We start from the raw sequence: 22,959 nt of genomic DNA, 5'->3' as shown, positions 1-22,959 counted from the left end.
GTCGAAACGCCAAAGAAAGAGGGAGTCCCAACAAGCTCCATCCTTTTTGTTATTTCTACAAGAGAAAGGATTACAAATGGTACCAGATATCTATCCAGTACGGTAAATACCTAAATACCTAAATACCTACATACCTACAGTAAAAACATCAGGTAAATACCTACCTGAGGTACAGTAAAGACATACGGTAAATACCTACCTGAGGTACAGTAAAGACATACGGTAAATACCTACCTGAGGTACAGTAAAGACATAAGGTAAATACCTACGTTATGAGACATAAGGTTTGGTAACAGGTTTCATATTGCGGTTGCCATTCAGTGTAATTAAGTGTTGCAATGATGAATGAAGCAACAATGAAGCTTAATCTCCATCCAGTTGCAGCTTGTCTCAGCAGACAAGCTGTACATTGAATACAGTATTTGAACTAGCACTCAGCTGATCGGCTATGTGCACATGTGTGCACGTGACATCAGAAAATAGAGCCCCCCCCCAGCTCAAAAATCCACAGCTCATCACTGGCATGGGGTATCCTGTACATCAATGGTTCTCAAAGTGGGGTCCGGGGACCCCCAGGGGTACTTGAGGGGGTTCCAGGGGGTCCCCAGCTAAATGATGGATAGGAACCAAATGGACCCTTTTGGGTCTGTAACTCTGAGAGTGTACAAATGGAACCAAATGGACCCTAACGGGTCCATTTGGTTCCATTTGGACACTCTCAGAGTTAAATTAACATAGATTTTACAATGTGAATTGGGGTCCCAGAGGTATAAATGCCATTAAATGGGGGTCCGTAGCCCTAATGCATGTCAAACTGGGGGTCCTTGAAATTAAAATGGTTGAGAATCACTGCTAGAGAGCCGTAAAAACCTTCTCTTATTGGGGTCCCTGGCTTATCTTTTCAAATGGGGGTCCGCGGGGTAATAAGTGTCAATTAGGGGGTCCTTGACATGAAAAAGTTTGAGAACCACTGCTGTACATTACTGTTTATTCACACTAGTACAGAGATGAGTGCCACCCAGTGTAATGTCTCTTTGTTTTTAAGAGTAGGGAGGGTTTTTATTTGTTTGTCTTTGATCAGGTTAGCTCTTTACTTCATTTAGGTGGTGAGTTTAGGGTTTAATTGTAACCTAATCTTTGGCACAACCTTTGTTTGTTCAGTTGGCTTTAGAACTTGGCATTATTTGTCATCTCTGTGTGCACTTCAAAACAAAACGCTCAATTCACTCATCCATCCGTTTCTGTTAAACTCTGTCATATTCTTATTGTCCCTTATCCCCTGTGCTGGGACCACCCATTAGGGACGTAACATTTATACAGTATAGAGGCTACTTGTCATGAAAACATGTGTCCATACAATCCAGTAGAATGCATAGTTATCAAAGCGAAATTTACATCATGAATATATTTGATGACCGGCAGCGGTTCCGGTAGGTCGGAGACACAAAGAGTCTCCTTTGTGTCTTTCAATAGGCTCTATGCACAGACAGCGGCCATATTGTGAAGAAATTGGGCCTCTGCCTTACCTGTTTTCTTGTTAAAAACAACACCAAATGACACTATCATCAACAATACTACCTTATATTAGTATTATGATACTACCTTATATTAGTATCATTGGTAACACCTTTGGCTGTGAAGAAAGTAAGGAAGAGGCCCAATTTCTTTAACTCATTAAGATCAGGAACGCATTTTTGGGGCGGTGTAGCCGCCCCCTATAAGTGAGTTTTGGACACCGACCAAAAGATTTGTATACCTCCTAACCCTTCCATTGTTAATGCAAATCGATACTTTTGCAAAGTCAGCCAATCACATTACAGCTAGTGTCATCACCACTAACTGTAATGTGATTGGCTGACTTTGCAAATTCAGGACTGTGATTGGCTAGCGAAACACATGACACATGTGCAGCCCTATGAATAGCAGTATGGACTTTAAAAAAAGTAATTTATCCTTTTTTTAAAAGTGAGTCATGTTGTGATGACCACACACCGCCCACTTCACACTGGGTGTGATTTTTTTTTTAATTTCTTTGGCAAAAAATAGCAGATCTACAAGCTCATAGCGCGGCACCGAGTGCCGCGCTATGAGCTTGTAGATCTGCTATTTTTTTGGATAGTCTAAGAAAGCTTAAAATGACACGGATGCGTTTCCTGTCTGTCTTAATGTGTTAGATAGAATATGTCTGTCTTAATGTGTTAGATAGAATATGTCTGTCTTAATGTGTTAGATAGAATATGTCTGTCTTAATGTGTTAGATAGAATATGTCTGTCTTAATGTGTTAGATAGAATATGTCTGTCTTAATGTGTTACATAGAATATGTCTGTCTTAATGTGTTAGATAGAATATGTCTGTCTTAATGTGTTAGATAGAATATGTCTGTCTTAATGTGTTAGATAGAATATGTCTGTCTTAATGTGTTAGATAGAATATGTCTGTCTTAATGTGTTACATAGAATATGTCTGTCTTAATGTGTTTGATAGAATATGTCTGTCTTAATGTGTTAGATAGAATATGTCTGTCTTAATGTGTTACATAGAATATGTCTGTCTTAATGTGTTACATAGAATATGTCTGTCTTAATGTGTTAGATAGAATATGTCTGTCTTAATGTGTTACATAGAATATGTCTGTCTTAATGTGTTAGAATATGTCTGTCTTAATGTGTTAGATAGAATATGTCTGTCTTAATGTGTTAGATAGAATATGTCTGTCTTAATGTGTTAGATAGAATATGTCTGTCTTAATGTGTTTGATAGAATATGTCTGTCTTAATGTGTTAGATAGAATATGTCTGTCTTAATGTGTTAGATAGAATATGTCTGTCTTAATGTGTTACATAGAATATGTCTGTCTTAATGTGTTACATAGAATATGTCTGTCTTAATGTGTTAGATAGAATATGTCTGTCTTAATGTGTTAGATAGAATATGTCTGTCTTAATGTGTTTGATAGAATATGTCTGTCTTAATGTGTTAGATAGAATATGTCTGTCTTAATGTGTTAGATAGAATATGTCTGTCTTAATGTGTTACATAGAATATGTCTGTCTTAATGTGTTAGATAGAATATGTCTGTCTTAATGTGTTACATAGAATATGTCTGTCTTAATGTGTTAGAATATGTCTGTCTTAATGTGTTACATAGAATATGTCTGTCTTAATGTGTTACATAGAATATGTCTGTCTTAATGTGTTAGAATATGTCTGTCTTAATGTGTTACATAGAATATGTCTGTCTTAATGTGTTAGATAGAATATGTCTGTCTTAATGTGTTTGATAGAATATGTCTGTCTTAATGTGTTAGATAGAATATGTCTGTCTTAATGTGTTACATAGAATATGTCTGTCTTAATGTGTTACATAGAATATGTCTGTCTTAATGTGTTAGATAGAATATGTCTGTCTTAATGTGTTACATAGAATATGTCTGTCTTAATGTGTTACATAGAATATGTCTGTCTTAATGTGTTAGATAGAATATGTCTGCTGTACATAGAGCCTGTTTGTCACAGCTGGCTGTCAGTGGATTTGGCAATCAGCCCAGTCTCCGCCTCAGAAACACAGGGTTAAACACAGGGTTAAAGGCAGTGAGGCTGGAGGGGTTTTCCCCAGGGAGCGCTACACCAAAGATTAAGCCAACAATAACATGTACTATATTGTTATCGTAATAATAATAATAATAATAATAATAATAATAATAATAATAATAATAATAATAATAATAATAATAATAATAATACACTTTATTTGTAGAGCACCTTTCATGACATGACATGCAGCACAAAGTGCTTTACAGAGCAACAATACAATTACACTTACAACTAATTTAACAATAAAGCAAAAAAAAGAAAAGCATAAAACAACATTAAAATAATAGCAAAAAGGCAGTGAAGGACATGGATAACAACACAGAGATTTAAACATCAACCAAAAGCAAGAGTGAAGAAGTCTTGAGCTGTGCTTTAAAGCTATCCACAGAGGCCTGTCTTAGGTGTAATGGTGCTTTAAAGCTATCCACAGAGGTCTGTCTTAAGTGTAATGGTGCTTTAAAGCTATCCACAGAGGCCTGTCTTAGGTGTAATGGTGCTTTAAAGCCATCCACAGAGGTCTGTCTTAGGTGTAATGGTGCTTTAAAGCTATCCACAGAGTCTGTCTTAGGTGTAATGGTGCTTTAAAGCTATCCACAGAGGTCTGTCTTAGGTGTAATGGTGCTTTAAAGCTATCCACAGAGGCCTGTCTTAGGTGTAATGGTGCTTTAAAGCTATCCACAGAGGTCTGTCTTAGGTGTAATGGTGCTTTAAAGCTATCCACAGAGGCCTGTCTTAGGTGTAATGGTGCTTTAAAGCTATCCACAGAGGCCTGTCTTAGGTGTAATGGTGCTTTAAAGCCATCCACAGAGGTCTGTCTTAGGTGTAATGGTGCTTTAAAGCTATCCACAGAGTCTGTCTTAGGTGTAATGGTGCTTTAAAGCTATCCACAGAGGTCTGTCTTAGGTGTAATGGTGCTTTAAAGCTATCCACAGAGGCCTGTCTTAGGTGTAATGGTGCTTTAAAGCTATCCACAGAGGTCTGTCTTAGGTGTAATGGTGCTTTAAAGCTATCCACAGAGGCCTGTCTTAGGTGTAATGGTGCTTTAAAGATATCCACAGAGGTCTGTCTGTCTTAGGTGTAATGGTGCTTTAAAGATATCCACAGAGGTCTGTCTTAGGTGTAATGGTGCTTTAAAGCTATCCACAGAGGTCTGTCTTAGGTGTAATGGTGCTTTAAAGCTATCCACAGAGGTCTGTCTTAGGTGTAATGGTGCTTTAAAGCTATCCACAGGGCTGTCTGTCAAATCAACATTCAAATAGCAAAAACTTACTTCATAAATGTATCTTTATTTTTTCTTTCAAGACTGCAAGTACTTTATCCTGTTTTTCCGAGGCTGTGTGTGTTTCCACTTCCTGTCGATTTCATTGGATATCATTGGTCATCTGACCAGTTTCATTGGATTTCATTGGATCAAATCGACAGGAAGTGGAAAACACACAGCCTAGGAAACAGGTGAATAGTAGTCATTCATTTGTGAAAGACAGACATAATTGATGGCATGAGAAACATTTTACAGACACAATTAATGGCATGAGAAACATTTTAGATTAAATACTACACCTTTTTGTACCTTTTTGGCTAATAATAAAATACTATAAATATGATATGATTCATAGCCATCAGTGGTGTAAAGCATGGGTTTTCAACTGGTGGTCCGTGGACCACTGGTGGTCCGTGAAGGTATTGCATGTGGTCCCTGACCATGCATTTATTATGTTATGTTGGAAAGTGAAGATTTGTACTTTATTATATTTTATGGAGTCTAGTTGTTTATCTAGTTGAGAAACAGTATGATGTATGATGACACATCAATGTTGTCACTTACTGCAGTGGTTTTCAACCAGTGGTCCGGGGACCACCAGTGGTCCTTGAGGGAGTTCCAGGGGGTCCCCAGCTAAATGATAGATAGGAACCAAATGGACCCTTATGGGTCTGTAACTCTGAGAGTGTACAAATGGAACCAAATGGACCCGTCACTCTCAGAGTTACATTAACATTGATTTTATAATAAAAATTGGGGTCCCAGAGATAGAAATGCCATTAAATGGGGGTCTGTAGCCCTAATGCATGTTAAACTGGGGGTCCTTGAAATTGCAATGGTTGAGAATCACTGCTAGAGCCGTAAACATCGTCTCTTATTGGGGGTCCCGGGCATAACTTTTCAAATGGGGGTCCCTGGGCTAATGTGTGTCAATTTGGGGGTCCTTGACGCAAAAAAAGGTTGAAAACCACTGACTTACTGGGAAGTCGGTTGTCAAGAACTTCCACAGAAATGGGAGTTGTACTGGATTGCCTGGTTGAGTCACCATTATTAGGAAGTGTGGCCATAATAATCGCATGTGTTGGCTCGCTCATACATAAGTTGCGCACTTCAGCCCTACTGTATATATACATTTCGGCCATTTGAAAACAGCTCTACAAGCTCACAATGTGTTGTGATGCCGACGCATTGTGAGCTTGTAGAGCTGCTATTTTCAAATGATTTTTTTACATTTTAAAACCTGTGAAATGGGACATTCTACATAAAGATATTGATATGTTTTTGTAGCATCCTAAGCCAACAATTATTTGATGACGAGTCAACAGAGACTCTTTGAGACTCTGCCGGTCATACAATTATTGTCTCAGGAATGAGACAAAAACAAAACAAATCTCCATGAATTCAAGGCTCTGAGGGGTGAGTAATCCATAGAAAAGAAGTATTTTTGGGGGTGAACTATTCCTTTAATACAGAATAATATAAAATACAAGCAGTGTGCCAAATAGTATAATTAATCTAAATACAAACCTTTAATACAAAATACAGCGATGCTGCATGGCGCCATGCATCTGCATATAAATCAGCCTTTTTTTAAAATCATCAATCAAAATGATGCCAAACTCTTGTGAACGTGTTATACTGAAGGCAGTGGTGACTCTCTCTCTCTCTCTCTCACTCTCTCTCTCTCTCTCTCTCTCTCTCTCTCTCTCTCTCTCTCTCTCTCTCTCTCTCTCTCTCTCTCTCTCTCTCTCTCAGATGTGGTTTCTTTGACACAGGAGAATATCGAGATCAAAGTGGATTAAAGTTCCTTATAAACCAGACCGAAACCAAGGTAGGCACACACACACACACACACACACACACACACACACACACACACACACACACACACACACACACACACACACACACACACACACACACACACACACACACACACACACACACACACACACACACACACAGGTTTCTACTGTACCTGTGAGGACATGAACATGTCACAATCGTAAATATCTGAAAATCACGTGCGGTTCAGACAAACACCTACACTATGCCAGGATCCTATTCATAGACTCATAGAGGGAGTATGGAAACCAACCATGCGCTTTCTTTTTTCTCCAACTTCTGTTCATTGAGGAAAAATCACACCCTGTGTGAAGGTAGCGGCGCCTTTGATACATTTTGTCATCGATATGTGTTTATAATGTGTTTATAGCCACGTGTCACGTGAAGCTTGACCAATCACTTTGTTGACGCACCTGACCAATCAGAACGTTGACGCACACAGACAAAGTCAGGTATAGAGCGGCTAGCGCCGCAAAAAAAATCACACCCTGTGTGAAGAGAGCGGTGCCTTTGATGAGCCCCGTATTGTCATCACCCGTGTTGTCATCAATGTGTGTTTATTGGACAGACATACACACATATATACGGACACACGGACAAAGTCGCGTATAGGAGTGGTTGGCACAGTGGCGTGCACAGACATTTTGAGGGGCAGGTGCTCAAGTAAATTCTACTTTTTTTTGGTTTACTTGGTCTGCTCTTTTTTCCCTCTACACCTATACCTCTTTGCCAAAAATAGCCGATCTACAAGCCCACAACGCACAAGGGCGAAAGGAGATCAAACAAGAGAACAAAACAAACACACAGTGTGTTATCTACATTATAGAGAGAGAGAGAGAGAGAGAGAGAGAGAGAGAGAGAGAGAGAGAGAGAGAGAGAGAGAGAGAGAGAGAGCAAACGAGACAGTGTTTTTCTTTCGTGGGTCGACCCGCTTCACCCGCCTCGCGACTTTTACCAGTTGCAACCGAGTATTTCTACATTGCAGTATCGATATTTATAAAAAAATGTGAGTACTTTTTCCACCACTGGTCTGCTCTGTGTCAGGAAGTCCAGGATCCAGTTACAGCCAGGTGTCAGCACCCACATTCAGCACCAGTGGCGTGCACAGACATTTTGAGGGGCAGGTGCTCAAGTAAATTATACTTTTTTTTTGTTTACTTGGTCTGCTCTTTTTTCCCTCTACACCTATACCTCTTTGCCAAAAATAGCCGATCTACAAGCCCACAACGCCTCGCAGCGCGAGGCGTTGTGAGCTTGTAGATCTGCTATTTTTGGCTAAAGTTCTCCTCAGAAAAGGGATGCTAGGTTTCGAGTGGTTATGGTAAAAAGAAAAATCATATCACATAAAGATTTGGCGGACCCCCTGTAGTAACTCTGAGGACCCCCTAGGGGTCCCGGACCCCCTGTTGAAGACCCCTGCTGTAAACTGAAAAAAAGGGCACTTCTGGTCAAGAGGGCAAAGGGCAGGTGCTCTAGCACTACCTAGAGTCTATCTGTGCACGTCCCTGTTCAGCACCCTCACCCACATTCAGCACCCTCACCGTCACTCTCAGCTTCTCCAGCAGCTGCTGGTACCATGTTATTGATGAGAGCAGAGCTGAAGTCTATGCAGGGGCGGCCTTGGTGATCTGGGGGCCCCGTTTCAAGAGCTAATATGAGGCCCCCATCTTTTCTGATACTGATATCCAGGGACGTGCACAGATAGACTCTAGGTGGCGCTAGAGCACCTGCCCTTTGCCCTCTTGACCAGAAGTGCCCTTTTTGAAAATAAGATTATTGTCTTCAACAGGGGGTCGGGGACCCCTGGGGGGACCTCAGAGTTACTACAGGGGGTCCGCCAAATCTTTATGTGATATGATTTTTCTTTTTACCATAACCACTCGAAACCTAGCATCCCTTTTCTGAGGAGAACTTTAGCCAAAAATAGCAGATCTACAAGCTCACAACGCCTCGCGCTGCGAGGCGTTGTGAGCTTGTAGATCTGCTATTTTCGGCAACGAGGTATAGGTGTAGAGGGAAAAAAGAGCAGACCAAGTAAACAAAAAAAAGTATAATTTACTTGAGCACCTGCCCCTCAAAATGTCTGTGCACGCCACTGCTGATATCTGTGTGGGAATGTGGTATCGTTTCAAACATGGCAACATGATATAACCACAATATTCCATCTAAATGGGTAAACATTGGAAGGTCTAATATTGTGCTAGGTGATTTTGAGTTTTGCAGTTAACAGTGTTTGGAGTCGGAAACAGTGTCTGTCCCATCTGGGGGGAGGCGATCATCAATTTACATTCCCAAGCACTCCAAAAGTTCTTGGCCATTGTTTAAGTTTCGAAGCCCAGGTGAGTGGGGGTCTGGGCAGGAAGAGATTTGAAGTCTGATTAAATCAGTCACACCCTGAGGATCCTGGTCTTTGTTCTGCAACAGCAGAACCCAGCTTTAGGTGTGAACTCAAAACAAATCACAGAGCCAAGTTCTTTTGTTAATCAGGAGGTTGATTTCAGTACCATTGTTTTTATGCAAGGGTGGTGGTCAAAGTGAAACATCTGTTACTCGGTCTCTAAGATAGGGGGCAGAGATGAAGTTAGGTAAGGTCATGCAGACTGCAGATTGAATTTACACTGTATTATTCTGATTTCTTGGTAAAAGCTTATTTTGTATTAAGTAGCACAGTGTGAAAACATATGAGAGGAATAAAGTGGATAACTCTGACCTGTGCTGTAAACCAAGAGAAATGTCATTAAGGAAAAGATTCAGTCTGGAGTAAATGTTGCTTGTATTGACCCATTGTATTTCTAACTGTTGTTTGCAACTATGAAGTATAAAAGTGTGTGGATTCATTCTAAAGCTTGAGAGATGCTGGATAAGAATTAGCAACCAGGTTATATTTTGAAGTACTGTGTCTAAGTATAATTGATAACTTGTATGTGTCATATAAGGGAATACATTCAAATGTGTGATACCAGGAGGTAGGCGGGGACTCGGCCCGACAACCGTGTTAGAATACATGTATGTGTGTTGGGGGACTGGGCTTAAACCACCTAGCCCCTCCTTGTTGTAGAAGGTGAGCTTTGTATAAATAATGTGCTTTGTATGTGACTGGGCGCGCTGCTGATCGGAACCCACATGGCAGACGTCCCAGTCAGGCTGAAATAAAAGATGTCTGACCTAAATCCTTGGACTCTGGACTTCTTTCAACTTTAAGCTTTCTTCAGGAAACCGGTATTAAATGCCCGCTCTTGGAATCGAAAATATACAACAGGAACACCTCTAATATGCTGATGTTCTGTGGAGGTTTATAGACACATGCAAAGTTTACTGTTATGTCAGAGAAAATGTGAGTGTGTCAAGGGCTGAAAATATGTCGAGGAATATCTTATTTTAAATGAACACTAGGATTGTACTGGACCATGAAAACATCACCAACAACAGCACACCTTTGTACCTTATCAGCACCTTTAATAAGGTGCTGATAAGGTCTTAACAATACCATTGTACCCTCTATAGAGATTATTAAGGCCTTATCAGCACCATATTAAAGGTGCTGATAAGATCTTAACAATACCATAATATCCTCTAGTGTTTGATATATCAGTGGTGTAAAGTAACTAAGTACATTTACTCAAGTACTGTACTTAAGTACAATTTTGAGGGACTTTTACTTTACTGGAGTATTTCCTATTTTCAATACTTCTCCTTCTACTCCACTAACATCTCAGAGGAAAATATTGTACTTTTTACTCCACTACAATTATTTGAAAACTTTAGTTACAAGTTACTTTTCAGATAGAAATGATTACATGATAAAACATAAATGAACCACTTCTGCCCTATTTCATACCTAGGCTATTGGAAAATAGCTATTTTCAAACATTTTAATACTTTCAGTACATTTAGATACCAATACTTTTGTTCTTTTACTACAAGTACATTTTTAATTCCGGACATTTACTTGTACCAAAGTATTTCTACAATGCAGTATTGATACTTTTACTTAAGTAAGAAGTGTGAGTACTTTTTCACACCACTGTGTGATATCCTGTTGAAGGAAACCTTTCAATCTGACATCCGGGAACATATTTGTTCTCCTTTCAGACTGTAGAGACATTGTGTGAGTGAGGATTAGCATTGTTCTGTATGAACACACACACACACACACACACACACACACACACACACACACACACACACACACACACACACACACACACACACACACACACACACACACACACACACACACACACACACACACACACACACACACACACACACACACACACACACACGTAGCTCTCACATTTCTGACACGGTGAACTCTGCTGCTTTTGCTGACAAAGACAAACTGTTCTAATAGTTCAATTACAAAACTTTTGATAACTTTACAAAACAGAGCCATCGCATTGTGGACCAGAGTGGACCTGTTTACACTGGAAACTGGACCGGACCAGACCAGACCAGACCAGACCAGACCAGACCAGACCAAAGATGAACCTGTGTAACAAACAAACCACCTTAATACTGATCACTGTATTAATACCGGGGTGAGTACACGAATACTGCTAATAATACTACTATTCCTACTATTACTTCTACTACTACGGAGCGGGTTAAATCAATTAACCCATTAAGACCTGGAAGGCATCTGTGCCACTTTAGATTTCTTTGTGGCTGTTTTTGAAAAATCGTGAAAACATTTTTTTCTTTTTGATTTCTTTCAAAAAACTGTTCGGATTTAGAACATTTTTAAGAATGGCCTCAGGTCTTAAAGGGTTAAAACACACTTACTGTAAATATGAAGACTGAGCATTATGCTGTCAATCACCACATCCTAGACCTCAGACATTGACACACACTCACCAAGCCCAATAAACTGACGGCTTCAAACGGGCTAGCCCAGGTTCTCATAGACGAGTCCGGGTTCTATAGGCATCTTTGAAGGGGCATTTTAGTTCAAGTACATTATTTTAACCCAGTGGTTCTCAAACTTTTTCATGTCAAGGACCCCCAAAATTATATGAATTTGGCCGCGGACCCCCATCTCAAATATTTTGTTCCAGGGACCCCCAGAGGCAAATATTTGAGTTAAAACTGTTGTCTTAAAAATATATATATATCCCAAGGTTTGCACAAAATGTTCACCATTTTTCAAAAATAGCAGATCTACAAGCTCATAGCGCGGCACTCGGTGCCGCGCTATGAGCTTGTATATCTGCTATTTTTGAATAGCCAAAGTATAAAAGGTTAAAATTATTTTGACGCTATATTAACACATTTTGCTGGGGACCCCCTGGAACCCCCCCAAGTACCCCTGGGGGTCCCCGGACCCCACTTTGAGAACCAATGCTTTAACCACTTTAAACCCAGTGGTGGACAGTAACAGTAAATATACTTGAGTAGTGTACTTAAGTACAGATTCTGAGGATCTGTACTTTACTTGAGTATTAGAATTTTTTTGATACTTAGTACTCTTACTTGTCCATTTGGGGTGGTTATATTTTGTCTCCCTGCTCTTCTATTGAGACATTTAGATTGTGTCAAAGGTCATGTCTCACCTAGACACAGGATCTGACATGAATTGTGACCAGATGTGTCAGTATAGGAAATCAAAGGTTGTTTGTGTGGAGACCAAGCAGGTCGACTTGTCTGTCGCCATCTTGTTTTGACAGGGTGAAGTTCACCGCTGTGCATGTCGACGCCATCTTGTTTTGACAAGGAGAAGTTAACGTTTGTGCGTGTGGGTACATATGAAACTGCAGATAACGGCTTCTTCTTTGTGACCACTTCCTCTGCTCTCTCTGCTCTCATGAGAGCAGAGGATGTGGTCACAACCACATGCCTAGCAAACAAGACTCTGCAACCACCACCTCTGCAGGCATGGATGCAGATTTATGTTGGGGGGGTAGGGTAATCAACAACAAGTCACACACACATCAACCAAGTTTTAACCCCTTAATCAGAAATACCTGATTAATGTCAGTTGGAAACATTTTACTCGCAATAAAATACTTTTTTGCTGTAAGTGAAGACAGTGTGTGCGATCACCATTCTTTCCTGTCTCATGCACTGGCTGCCTCCTCCTATACACCTGTCCCAGTAGATGTGCAAAAGGACCTTTTTTTTAACTACATTTCAAGTCAAACTATTTGATTATTGGCTGATGATGAAACCATCACTGGCATAAGGACTTTGCAGATTACAGGGAGAGAGTTTGAATGACAGAAATCTGTTCACAATAACACACAGTATCAGAGCGGGTACATCATGCATCCTGTGCACAAAGCATCACACGACAGTCATCCGACCGACACATTTCCTGTGGGTGCTCTGCTTTCTCATTGGGTGCTCGGGCTCCTCGGCACCCACAGGATTGGCGCTAATGTCTGCAGGTCTCTGCACAAACATACACTGAACAGAGAGAATGTTCTGTTTTCTATGTCAACTGTATGCATGCAGAATGAGCATGTAAGGTATTGTGTCATATCACCAGATGTTACTTATAATCTGATGAAAAGATGTGTGTAATCACCGTAATCAAAACGCCCTTCATGACAGTTACTCTATGCATGTATTTTATAGAACAGATGGCCTCAGTTTAAAGTGAGCTCCATGTCCTAATCTTTGAAGCTGAATATTATTGTATCTTGACAAAAAGGTCACAGCTGATGGCCCTGGATCTGATAATTTGTACCAAATAGATTGTCTTTATCACCAAAGTACATTAAGAACTGGAATATAATGACTGTGATCTGAGTGCAGCTTTGTCAGCGATGTGTCAGTCATGTGTGACTCCTGTTATTTCCTCATAATAATCTTTCGAGGCTCTGGGGTTCACGCTGGTCCCCAGGAAGACTAAGCTGACCGTGCTTTTGTGGTGGCCCACATCAGATCTGATGAAGTCCATCGAGATTTTTAAGTCCTTACAAAAAACTCACCTTTTCTCTCTGGCTTTTAACAACATCCGCTCCTAAATATTCCTATTTTAACTCCTATCTAACATGTTCTACCTTCTGTGTACATACTGTAGTCCTGGGTTACATGGCGGCTTTCCGACATGTCGCCTTTCCGACGTTAACGAACCCTATACCTAACCCTCACCCTAACCCTAACCGCACGCGGAAGCCACTAGTCGGAGTGGCGAGATGTCGGCGTGGGAGGACTGTTACCGTAGTCCTGTACCTAGCCTGTAGACCTGTTCGCAATTTGGTGTTGGGGGAATTTCTCACCTGAACTGAGTCAGTGGGTCCCTAGACATGAAAAATCACGGAGGTGCTTGTCCGCCAGAGTGGCAGGAATGGCGCAATGGCCAAATCAAAAATGGCCGCCATCGACTATGATGAAAATCCAACTTTTTTGTTTTTGAGTGTTTAAAGACATGTAATACCTCCATTTAGACTAATTGTGGTGTGTGGAATTAATTTCTGATATTGTTATGACCATTTTGGGTGATTTTGACCTTGAAAGGTCATGGTCAAGGTCATTTTGTTATTCTGAAGACCTTGGCCATAACCTGGCCATTGTTAGGAGTAAAAACAGGTGCAATAAGGCTTATCCAACTAATTCTGACATTTAGAATTCCTTTATGGTATTGTTTTGACCATTAAGGATCATCTTGTCATTGAAATATCAATATCAATATCATTATTCAATAACTCACATTTTTTTTTTTACACTTTTATTGTACTTTTTCGTTTTTTTTTCTTTCTTTTTTAACAAAAGACATGAACATGAAAAATGTTCCAATTCTAAATATCCCCCTTTGACTTTTATTTGATTTGGGTGCTTTAATTAGAAAATAAGACACATTTTTTTCTCTTACAGTGCAGCATATGTGTGCATGCAGGTTAGTGTGATGGGTTTTTACATGAAGGTTTTTCCTGTTTTCCATGGCAGAATATAATGCACGGAACTCCAGCAGCACGGCAGCCACATCGCCGAGTGTCACACTTGCCTGCACACTTGCATACTGTGAGCAGACTCGGTGGTAAGGGCTTCAGACATTTGGATGGCAGGAGTGTACCAAAGTGCTCCTCCCATCCATGTTTCATTGCCTCTAGTCTTGCCTCAGGTTCCTTGGCGGTCACAAGCAGGTGGCAAGCCCTATGCACCAGAAAAGCACCTCGTTTGATGTGACCTCTGATCACACTACTTGTGGGAGGGAGAGCATCAATTCCAGCACTGGCACTGGTATAGCTTTCTACCCTGAGGTCATCAAACGTCTCAGCAGTTGTACTTGACCTAGCCCATAGATATTCAACTGGCGGCCCGCGGGCCACGTGCGGCCCGCGAGGAGCTTCCTTGTGGCCCCTGGCCATATTCCAAAAAAAAAAAAAAAAAAATCTTTTTTTTTTTTTTTTTTTTTTTTCATAATTATTATTTATTTTAGCTTTGATTTATGTTATCAAAGTTAAAACAGTACAAATTATTTATCCTTCATTAGTTCTTGAAAGGCCATCTTTCATTGGAACTTAACTTAGAACCTTAAATAGAACCGAATTAGACCGAATTAGACCCGAAAAAAGGTTGATTTATATTGGTCAAATAGAACCGAATTAGACCCGAATTAGACCCGAATTAGACCCGAAAAATTTCGCGCAAATTGTGTGCGCACATGCATGCGCGCTGCGCGCGCGTGCATTTGCGCTGTGTGGCCCCCGACTCCAAATTATTTTACAGTTGTGGCCCTCTGCCTAATCTAGTTGAATACCCCTGACCTAGCCCCTGCCCAGACACGTACCAAGTACTTCTCTGCCAATGCTGTGTCTTGTTCTGTCAAGGTGTCTGCCTCTCCAAAGTTTGTTAAATATTGTACTGGGTCACAAGTCATAGCTGCATGTTTGGTCCCCACCTTGCTCATGCAGTCTTCTCCAGTCAGGATATGTGCCTTGCCCTTGATCACTGTCTTGGCTAGTGGTGCTCCAAGATGAGAGACTGCTTGATGCAGTGGAAGCATGCGCCGCTTCTCACCAGTGCCATACTGTTGCCAGATCTCCTTCATCCCCAGTGCTTGGAAGTATGGGGTGTAGTACAGCAGTAATGCGAAGGTGTCTGTATCATTGGAGACTATGATAACTCTCTTGCTCTGTTTCACACGAACAGCCCAGTCCACATGCACCACCAATCTGGTATCAGCCTCCTCAATCCAGTTCAAGAGGTCTGGGATCTCTTCACCACCAGCTGCCTTTGCTGGGAGCACCTCATCTTCAGAGACAACAGAGCTGACAATGATGGTAGTATTGCCACAGGCTCGACTGCACACCATATCCCGAACTAGCAGCTGGACATTCCGCTTGTTCTCCTCAGATGCCCAGAACTTGTCAAGTTGCTGAGGGATAGGTGTGTCTCTGTTCATGCCAATGATGTCGATTCCTGTTCTTGAGTCTGTGCGCCGCATGCGCTCCCCTTCCTTTAGAGACATCTCAATGTAGGAATCAAGTATGAGATGGATGAACGCTGGCTCTTCGCAGAGGGATAATGTTGAGCTGATGATGGTGTTGATGACAGCACCGAAAGTAGGGAATCGTGCAAGTGGCATCTGCCGTATTTTCGACATGAAGTCTACCACAACATGAGTGGCAAGAGTAGACTTTGGACTCCATTGGGTGAGGTCAAGTTCAGGCTCAATTTCACTGACAAGTTTTGACTTGTTGACATGAGCTGGAAGGTCACCTTCAAACAGGGGAGATGCTGAGAGCACATCATGAGTAAGTACCTGCCGGATGTTCATGCCCCGCTCCTTAGCAATGTCCATACTCCTATGTGCCTCGGCCATGTCTTTGGATGAGACTAACTTCTGCTCCTTCAGAATGGTTGTTGGTGTCTTCTTCGGTTGCTCGTTGAACTGCGGTAGCTTCCGCTTTGGTATGGTTGTGCTCATTTTCTTGGTCTTCTCAACTAACCTTTCCTGTCTGTATGAGCTGTAGACACGCTCCCCATTTGTGAGACAGTTGAGCAAGCGTGGAGCGACCCCTCGGTCAACAGCTTGCTTTGTGAGCAGATTGTGCAGTGGCACAGGCACACTGACCATTATTGAGTATGGATTCTGACGCTCTAGCACAAAGTCCAGCAGCTTCGACACATTCCGGTTGAATTTAAGGCGCCGAGTGGTACTCAATGCATGCTGGAGATGGCTTTCTGTGTGTTTCATGGTGTGGTTGTTGGTGAGAAGGTTGAGGACATTGGTGATTGACCCAATCTCGTGGAACAAGAGCTCGAACTCTGCCACAGAATTGGCATTGTGTGTGGCTCCTACTACATAGTGACCTCCTGGACCCTTCGACACTCGCTGAATGGTCTGCTCAACCTTCATGTCACCTCCTACAGCGCAGAACCAGCCTGGTCGATCCTGAACAACCCACTGGCCTATAGAGAAGCGCCGGTAGAGCTCAGGATGTGTGAACTCTAGCACTTTGATTTGTTCAAGATACCATGGCCATGACGCAGGTAGTTTATGCAGTCACATTCTGCAAAGATTGGCATGGAGTCCTCGACAGTAGCCGCATGTAGATCCCAGTTTCCTTCTCTCTTCTCTGCTCTGGGCAACTTTGATTTGCAGCTAGCGTAGTGTGCAGTACCTGTGCTAGCACTGGATATGCAGCTTTGTCCTTGTGGTGCCAGAACATCTCCCACTGGAGCGACCTGATCACATCCTCCACAATCAGCATCCCAGTGAGAGCCCGGACATAATGGCTGCCGTTTAACACCGACTCTATCACACCAGGTCCAAACACGGCACACTCAACCAGTGCGTCATCCGGGCCAGAACCTCGAAGCAGTTTTCCCTGGCATCTGAGCAGAACACGGGTCCAATGGAAAGGGCCCATGCAGAGGAAAAGATCCTTGAATTGTTCTGTCTCGTGCAGGTAAATATCTGCAGCCGGGGCGAACACGCCTTCATCGCACCATATCGCCATTGATGTCTGATTTAATTGTCTGCGAACACTCTGGAAGTTGGTGAGGCAATGCCTCACCAACGCCTCATGTATGTCTTTTGCTGTAAATAAAACAAATTATTATGAAAGGAAATACAATAAAAGGCACAGTAAAGTACAAAATCGTAATTTAATTATTGAAAAATGACATTGATATTGATATTTCAATGACAAGATGATCCTTAATGGTCAAAACAATATCAGAAAGGAATTCTAAATGTCAGAATTAGTTGGATAAGACTCATTGCACCTGTTTTTACTCCTAACAATGGCCAAGTTATGGCCAAGGTCTTCAGAATAACAAAATGACCTTGTCCATGACCTTTCAAGGTCAAAATCACCAAAAATGGTCATAACAATATCAGAAATGAATTCCACACACCACAATTAGTCTAAATGGAGGTATTACATGTCTTTAAACACTCAAAAAAAAAAAGTTGGATTTTCATCATAGTCGATGGCGGCCATTTTTGATTTGGCCATTGCGCCATTCATGCCACTCTGGCGGACAAGCACCTCCAGGATTTTTCATGTCTAGGGACCCACTGACTCAGCTCAGGTGAGAAATTCCCCCAACACCAAATTGCGAACAGGTCTACAGGCTAGGTACAGGATCACTGTAGGTGTAAATGAACCATCTCGCTCTGTGTCTCCTATATGCATAAAGTTTATGTGTTTTATACATTTCTTTGATTTGATGTATTGCTTTTCTTTGACCTGTGCAGCACTTTGGTCAGCCAAGGTTGTGTGAAATGTGCTCTATAAATACAGTTTGATTGATTGATTGATAAGTAGTAGTTAAAGTTTATTTCGGTCAACACAATCATACACGTATATGGCTTTTCATACAACAAAAGACAAACAATCAAGAACAAAAACAATCAAAAACGAAAGCAAAGCAGAAGAAAACCTGACCGAAAAGGTGTAGGCTGAAGCTAACAGCTTATAGTGCCTACCCTTCTTTAAATAGAAAATCAAAAGATAAATAAAATAAATAAATAAATAACAAATCAATTATCTATACTCAATCATTGAAAAGAAAATATTCCTATGTTATATAAATCCAAATATATATATATATATATATATATATATATATATATATATATATATATATATATATATATATATATATATATATATATATATATATATATATATATATATATATATAATAATTATATTAACTAACCATCATCCACCACCATCATTATAGTAACTCCCATTATGATGACTGACTATCAGGTGACATTACCTGAGTCTCAGACCACACAGGGTTAATACGGGCCTGGCCTCATGGTGGCGCTATAACAGCCCGTCTGGCCTATAACCCATGTAGGTTGCACAATCCAATCCAAACTCCCCACATATACGCGATTTTCTGTCATTTTGCGTTTGCCTCAAAACACACTTTTTGCTTAAGTGTTTTCTACACATTGTTGTCGGTACACATTTATCTCTGGGGTCCGCTCATCAGGGACGTGCAGAGATAGACTCTAGGTGGTGCTAGAGCACCTGCCCTTTGCCCTCTTGACCAGAAGTGCCCTTTTGAAAAAAAGGGGTCCAGGACCCCTAGGGGGTCCTCAGAGTTACTACAGGGGGTCCGCCAAATCTTTGTGTGATATGTTTTTTCTTTTTACCATAACCACTCGAAACCTAGCATCCCTTTTCTGAGGAGAACTTTAGCCAAAAATAGCCGATCTACAAGCCCACAACGCCTCGCGCTGCGAGGCGTTGTGAGCTTGTAGATCGGCTATTTTTTGGCAAAGAGGTATAGGTGTAGAGAGAAAAAAGGGCAGACCAAGTAAACAAAAAAAAAGTGTAATTTACTTGAGCACCTGCCCCTCAAAATGTCTGTGCACGCCACTGCCGCTCATGTCAATAGGATCTATCAGTCACATTGTTCAGATCACATTCCAATTGGCTGCCAACCCGGCCTGGCGGAGACTTGAGCTCCGAGGAGCTTTCTGGTTTAGTTTATGATGTTAAAACTCCTGTGGTGTGAACTGGGCTGATAACACCTAACACAAACACACACAGTAGTTACATACTGAGGTGTTGCTATGGTAGAACAACACAATGTACACTGTCTGCACGGTCAATAGAGGTCTAAAGAACCAGGATGGAACAAGTAGACTGTGACACACACACACACACACACACACACACACACACACACACACACACAACCAGGGTGGAACTATAGTCATTCATAGCGAGGAGATACATGAATGAATGAATGAATGTCTTTATTGCAGACTCAAGGTCAGGGGCGTGCTGGGACCAAAATTCTGCTCTGGGATTTTCCGAAATTTTTCAATAAAAAAAAAAAAAACATGCTGCAGTTGTCTTGGGTGGCCCACCGGCCGTCTGGCGGCCCGTAAATGGCGCGGCCGTTCTGGAATTTTCCCGAATTTCCCAGTGGCCAGCACGTCCCTGCTCAAGGTCCATAGATACATATACATACAGCAACAACAATGAACATGAATTAAAAACAGTCCTTTACACCAGGGGTTTTCAACCGGTGGTCCGCGGAGGTATTGCAGGTGGTCCCTGGCCATGCATTAAAAACGTTTTTTTTTTTTACTTTTTTTTTTAACTTTTAATAACTTACAGGAGTTCTTACTGTATTGTGTGTGTGTGTGTGTGTGTGTGTGTGTGTGTGTGTGTGTGTGTGTGTGTGTGTGTGTGTGTGTGTGTGTGTGTGTGTGTGTGTGTGTGTGTGTGTGTGTGTGTGATATGAAATGTGAGCTTACCATAATCACAGTAATCCTTAATCATATTCCATCATATTCAAACAAAATCACTGTATTTTATTAGATATTATATTGATATTATAGCTATTTTCTCCAGCTCCCTGCGGTGCATGAACCCCCCCCCCCCCCCCACCCACCACGCACAATAGTGGTGGTCCCCAGGTTGCTCTTTGTCAGGATGGTGGTCCCTGAGTCTAAATCAGTTGAAAACCCCTGCTTTACACAATACTTTGGGACAGTTTTACAGACAAGCAGTTAAGCCAATGTCTCATCATTGCATCATTATATGCAACTTGTAGTTTCTGAAAACTAGCTCTCTTGTACCTTGACCATAAGTGGGCAGTGTAGAGCATTGCTTCTCAAAGTGGGGTCCGGGGACCCCCAGGGGTACTTGAGGGGGTTCCAGGGGGTCCCCAGCTAAATGATGGATAGGAACCAAATGGACCCTTATGGGTCTGTAACTCTGAGAGTGTACAAATGGAACCAAATGGACCCTAACGGGTCCATTTGGTTCCATTTGTACACTCTCAGAGTTAAATTAACATTGATTTTACAATATGAATTGGGGTTCCAGGGATAGAAATGCCCTTAAATAGGGGTCCGTAGCCTAATGCATGTCAAACTGGGGGTCCTTGAAATAAAAAAAATGTACGGCTAGAGCCGTAAAAATCTTGTCTTATGGGGGTCCCTGGCATATCTTTTCAAATGGGGGTCCGCGGGCTAATAAGTGTCAATTTGGGGGTCCTTGACATGATAAAGTTTGAGAACCACTGGTGTAGAGTGGTGTTCAGTAAGCTCTGAACACAGTGATCTGAACTGCTTCAGTGTAGAGTGGTGTGTTCAGTAAGCTCTGTCTGAACACAGTGATCTGAACTGTTTCAGTGTAGAGTGGTGTGTTCAGTAAGCTCTGAACACAGTGATCTGAACTGTTTCAGTGTAGAGTGGTGTGTTCAGTAAGCTCTGAACACAGTGATCTGAACTGTTTCAGTGTAGAGTGGTGTGTTCAGTAAGCTCTGTCTGAACACAGTGATCTGAACTGTTTCAGTGTAGAGTGGTGTGTTCAGTAAGCTCTGAACACAGTGATCTGAACTGTTTCAGTGTAGAGTGGTGTGTTCAGTAAGCTCTGAACACAGTGATCTGGACTGTTTCAGTGTAGAGTGGTGTGTTCAGTAAGCTCTGAACACAGTGATCTGGACTGTTTCAGTGTAGAGTGGTGTGTTCAGTAAGCTCTGAACACAGTGATCTGGACTGTTTCAGTGTAGAGTGGTGTGTTCAGTAAGCTCTGAACACAGTGATCTGGACTGTTTCAGAGCACATGCTGAACTCACGTGCGAGGATGTTCGCCTGCGCTACATATCCTGCGGCACCAGTACCGCGGGAAGTAGGGGTGCGGGGGGGGGGGGAGATTATTTGTTTTGATAATAAATCGGTAAAATCAGGCAAAAATATGAATTAAATAACATAACTCTAACCTAAACCCTAATCCTAAACCTAAAACCGAAATAAAGACACCAAAAAATGGGGAAAAAACGAACCGAACCCACCCAGAACCGCGTAAAAATGTTGCGCGCGCGCTTCCGCACCCCTAACCTAAAAGGTCTTCCCGCGGCTATGTGCGGCACTGTCTGTGAATATCATCATCGTCTGTCATGTGTTCTGTAATAAAATGGCCGAGATACTTGACCTTACTACAGACTTAGAGAACACTATGTATGATGCATCATCACAGAAGAGTATACCAGTATGAACATGTTGACTCCCTGGCAATGTTGACTTTGACATACAGATTCAGATGCACAATGTTCTAATCCAGGTTGTGTTATTACAACACACATAGCTTCACTCAAACAGCTTAAACATCAACTTCTCATGGTTGTGGGAGCGACGTGTGTGTGTGTGTGTGTGTGTGTGTGTGTGTGTGTGTGTGTGTGTGTGTGTGTGTGTGTGTGTGTGTGTGTGTGTGTGTGTGTGTGTGTGTGTGTGTAAAACAGTGAAAGCCAGGTTACAGATCCTTCCCACCAGACTCAACCCTTCCCTCTGGTTTCCCACCACTCATGTACCTCATTGTTTGCATCACACCACAGGGCCTGTTACAGAAACCATGTCACACATTCTGAATGGCTGCTATGCCTGTAAAGGGCTTTACATAGCACGCCACGACAGAATAGTTGATCTCATAACTAAGGACATATCTAAACATTTTACACCGTCAGTGAGAATGTACAAACATTCCTGTGTCGAACCTTCCATGTTTCAACTCTGTACTGAAAATCCTGAAATCTTTGCACATCTCTCTCTCTCTGCTAATACACCAGATGTTGTTGTTGTCAATGAAGGAAACAGATTAGTTTCCATTCTTGAAATGGCCTGCACCTTTGATTCTAGCTTAGAGGAAGCTTTTATGACCAAAGTCATTAAATACCAGCCGCTCCTCCATACCATCACAGAGCTAGGTTATAGGTGCAATCTATATGTGTTTATGTTTAGCAGCCTAGGACATGTACATAGGTTGGTTGTAAGAGGCTAGGACATGTACATAGGATGGTTGTAAGAGGCTAGGACATGTACATAGG

General features: G+C 41.7%; 1 protein-coding gene across 4 annotated transcripts in view; it reads left to right on the top strand.

The window, feature by feature from the left end:
- Positions 1–22,959, top strand: part of LOC311055585 (globoside alpha-1,3-N-acetylgalactosaminyltransferase 1-like) — a 40,421-nt gene that overhangs the window by 3,068 nt on the left and 14,394 nt on the right. For 3 of the 4 annotated variants that reach the window (XM_084071835.1, XM_084071832.1, XM_084071833.1), the window contains exons 2-3: positions 6,613–6,688; positions 11,093–11,243. In XM_084071835.1, coding sequence (XP_083927961.1) covers positions 11,188–11,243 — 56 coding nt within the window. In that variant the 5' untranslated portion in view covers positions 6,613–6,688; positions 11,093–11,187. Of the gene's footprint in view, positions 1–6,612; positions 6,689–9,813; positions 9,922–11,092; positions 11,244–22,959 lie in introns of those variants that run through there. The other variant, XM_084071834.1, reaches the window with a different exon arrangement.

Source organism: Gymnoscopelus microlampas (genome assembly GCF_963454915.1).
Source record: "Gymnoscopelus microlampas genome assembly, chromosome: 11".
NCBI lineage: Eukaryota > Metazoa > Chordata > Actinopteri > Myctophiformes > Myctophidae > Gymnoscopelus > Gymnoscopelus microlampas.
This window is presented reverse-complemented; position numbering and strand designations above follow the sequence as displayed.